Source organism: Borostomias antarcticus (assembly GCF_949987555.1).
Source record: "Borostomias antarcticus genome assembly, chromosome: 14".
Classification (NCBI taxonomy): Eukaryota; Metazoa; Chordata; class Actinopteri; order Stomiiformes; family Stomiidae; genus Borostomias; species Borostomias antarcticus.
Genome location: NC_140247.1, coordinates 22,523,415 through 22,528,414, shown reverse-complemented (window position 1 = coordinate 22,528,414; position 5,000 = coordinate 22,523,415). Strand labels below are relative to the sequence as shown.

The following is a 5,000-nucleotide window of genomic DNA, read 5'->3' as shown; positions in this document are numbered from 1 at the left end:
TTGTCTCCGTTGACGGTGGCGCCGTCTTTGCTCCAGCGGACGCGCGGCGGCGGATACGCCTCGATCTCCACCCTCAGCTGCGTGTTCTCGTGCAGCTGCACCGAGACATTACGCTCCCCCCGGGCGGGACGCACTTCCACGAAGCCTCGCTCTGAGAAAAAGAAACGGTGGACGTGAATAAACACTAGCCGGACTTAGGTACAGGGTGGAAACCTAGACACTAACAATCTAGTCAGAGCAAAGAAAGACAAACGTTAAGTCTTTTATTTGTGGGTCTTTTGTCTGTTTCCGCAGACGGTAGCGCATGACATGTTTGGTGCTGCCTAGGCGCAGTAATCCGTCCATGGAGATGTGGTTGCACACATACCATACGTATACCTTTATTCCATGGTTACAGGGTTGTGTATTTCTATTGGTGGGACGGGAGTAGTCTTTTCTATCCAGAAGGGCCAAGGGCCCTAGCGAGAGACGGACCCGCAGCCTGCCAGCACGACGCTATTGTACCGTACGAAGGAAGGCAGTCTCAGCGTGTTTAGTTACTCTAGGCCTTCTGTAAATATGACACACCTCGCTGAACTTAGAGTAAGCCTTCACAGAGCAGCGACCGTAGCCTACACCGTCTCCTCACCGACAGACGGGGAGAGATGTCGAAATACCCAGCGGTGCATTGCTGTGCTGCAAAATCCTGGATCCGGGTTTCGAGATGTTTGGGGTGACTTTGCGGTGACTTTGGGGGTTTATTTTCAGTTGTGAAAACATTTCTGGTTTGGTTAAGGACCCTGCTCTTTCTCAGACCAAACACAAATGTTTGTGTTCATAGCGCGTGACATCACACAGAATGGAAATACATCTACGTTTAGTCGAAATTAAATTTGTTTTCATAGAAGCACCATCTCTCTCACCTTGCTGCCCAAAAACTCTATTGTATGGTATTCTTTCAGTTAAAACGAAAACTTTAATAACCATCAATCCATCCATGGTTTGTTGACTCTAGACTTTGTTGACATAGACTCTCTGTCTCTGTCTGACTCTCCTTTTCTCTTTCTCTTTACCTCTCTCTCCCCATTACTTCTCTCTCTCTCCATTAGCCTACTCTGCGTCTAACTGTCATCTGTTTGGTCTTGATATTACCTGATGGATCATCTTTAATAATAAGTACACATGTAAACTATATATATGTTGTCCCCCACCCATTATGCATGTTCCCTTGTAGTAACAAGCCCCCTGCTTCTCACTAACTCTGGGACCTCTGGGACCTTTTGTGGTGGATGTTTTATTTTATTTTGTTTTATTTAAAATGTTTTTTAACAAAGGATTAAAAAGGCTCCCCTTTGTGGTGGATCTGGATGTGACGCCAGCGATCCTAAAGCCCCCCCCCCCCCCCCACGCTAAGGGTGCCACGATTAGTCGACATTGTCAACAAAAATCGACAATTAAAATAGTCACCAACAAATTTAATTGTCATTTTTGTCGCCTGATTTATCGACAATAAAGATAGTCAACAACAAAATTTATTGTCGTTATTGTTGCCTTGATAGCCAGAGGTTTTTATGGTTTTGATTTTCTCCCCCGAGTCGCACATGCGCAGTAGCGTTCAGAGTTCAAGGGTCACTCAGTGGGATAAAATGCCACGTCCGTCTACGAGTTCGGCTCCAACACACAGTAAACATCAAAAGTTTGGGAACGGTTTACTTTACACACTGCAGGGAAAAAGATTACATGCAAGCTATGCAAGGCAGAGCTAGCCTACCATGGCAGTACGACGGTCATGCATGAGCATTTGAAGAGAAAGCATGTCAGAGCGGACACCAGCGACTCGCCAAGGTAAGATGCACATTAGCTGTCTGTGTAGGTTCAACTTTCACGTTTAAGGTTAGCTAACTACTAGGAGTTGGGCCGCGTTAGTTTGTTGCATTGCTTTTGGTAACGTTATCCCAGCTAGCACTAGCAAGCCAGGATAGCGGTTCTACTAGGGAGAAGACTGCTTCTAGAATCATGTACAAAAATTATTTTTTTTCTTCTGAAATAGGGCTGACACATCCAACATGTTTACTGTGCCTGTCTGCCTGACAAAAATATTTGTATCCCATTTATGCAGTGTGAAAAGCAACAGAAGCACGCTGGATACTTTTGTGCAGAAGAAGCAGACATAAACCCAGCAGGCGACCTTTACCGTTTACCTTTATTTAATGTTATTTAATGTGCCTTGGTTTACAGAACTTTATGCCGGTCCTTGTTTAAAACAATGGACATAGATTTATTTATAGTATATACACACTGCACAGACAATATATTTTTATTTTATTTTACTTATAGTTGTACTATCAGCAGAAGGGTAATAATTAAGAGATGAATGAAGGTTGTTCTTTCTAGTCTTGCTAGATTTAAAAGCTGATGGCTAAATATACAATAAGAGCAATTTTATATTCATGCAATTAACCTATTTTTTGTGTTTTTTTTTAAAGGAAAAGATTAGTCGACTAATCGTTTCAATAATCGGTGACTAATCGACAATTAAAATAGTCGTTTGTTGCAGCCCTACCCCACGCCCCCCCCCCTTCGCCAGTCACCAAAAAAAAAAGACTGTGTTTGATCTGTTGGCGTTGATAAAGCAATGAGTTGTCATTAGAAGTCTCACCCAGGACGGTGATGTTGACGCTGGCAAAGGCGCTCTGGTCCTGCACGCCCTCGTGGACGTGGCACACGTACTGGCCGCCGTCGGCCAGCGTGACGCTGGGGAGGATGAGGCAGGACCGCATGCTCATGGCCGACAACACGTCTGTCAGGGGCTCGATGGCGCTCTCCTGGGGTGGCAGATTAGGAAGTTGACACCATTAAACACATTGAAGTAAGACCCAGAATAAAATAGAATATAATAGAAAAAAATATAATAGAAAAGAATATAATAGAAAAGAATAGAAAATAAAGCTTTTTCTCGCCATATACTGTATAACCAGTACAGTTACAGGTACATTGGAATTCTTGTAATCGCTTCTCCTTACAGTGTCTTATCAGCACTAATCAGTTCCTTATTCCAGTCCTCGGTACGCAGCTAAACATTTAAAGGTTCTCAAACAGACAATGTACTATGCGTAGTCTAGCAGTTTGATCCTCATCTATTTATTCCATCCAATCACAATGTGACTAAGACTGTGTCTGTGATATAGGCGGTTCAATTAATGTTCAAAAAATTCAAGTATACAGTTATACAGAGTCAATTGTTATTGTCAGTGCAAGTAAGGGCAAAGACCCTATACTTCCAGCACCGAGGCAAAAAGTCACGTGCATGACTAGTATAGCCTGACTCACACATGCCTCTGATATCAAATTACATGAGACTTCCCATGTTAAAACGCTACGTTAGTTGTTGTCTCTACTTTATGTACATGCTGTTCTGGGCCGTCATAAACCTCTTCAGTGTGAACTCCATGATATTACACGATCCTGGGATTATGAGATCGAAACCATGTGGTGTGAGTGGGATTTCCACCGGGATTAGCCATCTAGGTGTGGCTTCTACATCTTGATGTAATTAAGATGTGTTATGAAACCTTAGAGGAACCATTGAAGCTGAAACAATGGGCCTTGTCTTGCTCTTCTCTCCCTACGGTCTATCTCTGCCCCTCTCTCTCTCTCTCTCCCTCTCTCCCTCTGTTCTCTCCCACTCACCTCTCTGTTGGGGTATTCCCAGGAGAAGAACACCAGCTCCACTCCGTGGACGGTGCAGTTGACGGTGAGCGGCTCACCCGTCTTCAGCACCTTCTTGGATGTGTTGATGTAGGCGTCAATGGTCTCTGGGACTGGGACAGGAAGGAGGGAGGGAGGGAGAGGGGGAGAGAGGGAGGGAGGGAGAGAGGGAGGGAGAGAGGGAGACCAATGTTATTACAGAGAGGACCAATGTTATTTTTGTGACAGTGTTTTATCTCAAGGAAAACAAGATCATAGCATGTTAAGCATAAGACCCCGAAGAGGACAGGTACATTACTGTACACTAGTATAGTACATTACAGGTACATCACAGTACACTAGTACATCACAGGTACATCACTGTACACTAATACATCACAGGTACATCACACAGTGCACTGTACTGACCAGTATATAATCTCAGCCTGAACCAGCTACAGGTACACACAGTCTACAGGACGGACAGACCAGTCAGTCGGCCCCAACCCCTGACCCCTGGCTCCCTCCGCACCCACCGACGATGCTGAAGACGTAGAAGGACTGGGACTCCTTCTCCTGGCCGTCCAGCTCGGCGCGACACATGTAGGTGCGGTCCTCCAGCGCTGCCCGGTAGCCGTCGCTGGGGTTGTAGACCCCCCGCAGGGCCACGCCGCTGTCCTTCTCGTACAGGGTGACGTTGAGGCGGGGGTCGGTGACCACGCAGGGGACAGTGCCCTCCTCGCTGGTCTTGGTCACCATGCCGTGAGGGTTCTCGATGAACCACACCTCCGGGTCTTTGGGGGGAGGGGAGAAGACAGCAACATGAACCAAAGCCACAGAGTCAGAGATATCAAAGCCACAGAGTCAGTTGGTACATCTGCTGGTCGCCTGGTGTTCAACCACCCCAAGTTCTCCCACACAACTTTGCTTCTCCGTTCTCTACACTGACTCCATGTAGCAGCTCGCATCCAGGTTAAAACTGGTAGTAGCTTACAGGGCAAAGAAAGGAACAGCCCGCTCCTACATTACCTCCAGGTCAGCTCTACACCCCCTCACGACCACTACGCTCTGCTACCTCAGGGCGACTGGTTTCCCTGTCACTCCGAGGCCGCTGTGGTCAATCGACACGGTCACAGCTCTTTTCTGTCCTGGCCTCGCAGTGGTGGAATGTACTGCCGTTACTTTCGCCGCAGGCTCAAAACTGATCTCTTCAAGAAGTATTGCCATGATTCTCCTTCGTAAGCACTTTTTTTTGCTATTCTTGCACGTTGCCTTCAGCACTAAATAATGCTCTTAGTCACTTGCTTTAGAAAGGAGATGCAAGTTTTGGCAAG

At 46.3% G+C, this 5,000-nt stretch overlaps 1 protein-coding gene across 1 annotated transcript in view; it reads right to left on the bottom strand.

The window, feature by feature from the left end:
- Positions 1-5,000, bottom strand: part of pdgfrb (platelet-derived growth factor receptor, beta polypeptide) — a gene marked incomplete at its 3' end in the record, with an annotated part of 36,739 nt that overhangs the window by 14,352 nt on the left and 17,387 nt on the right. The window contains exons 4-7 of the mRNA XM_084448636.1: positions 4,203-4,460; positions 3,670-3,800; positions 2,639-2,804; positions 1-151 (exon numbers count right to left, since the gene is read on the bottom strand). The exon at positions 1-151 is cut by the window's left edge and continues 33 nt beyond it. Coding sequence (XP_084304762.1) covers positions 1-151; positions 2,639-2,804; positions 3,670-3,800; positions 4,203-4,460 — 706 coding nt within the window. The remainder of the gene's footprint in view (positions 152-2,638; positions 2,805-3,669; positions 3,801-4,202; positions 4,461-5,000) is intronic.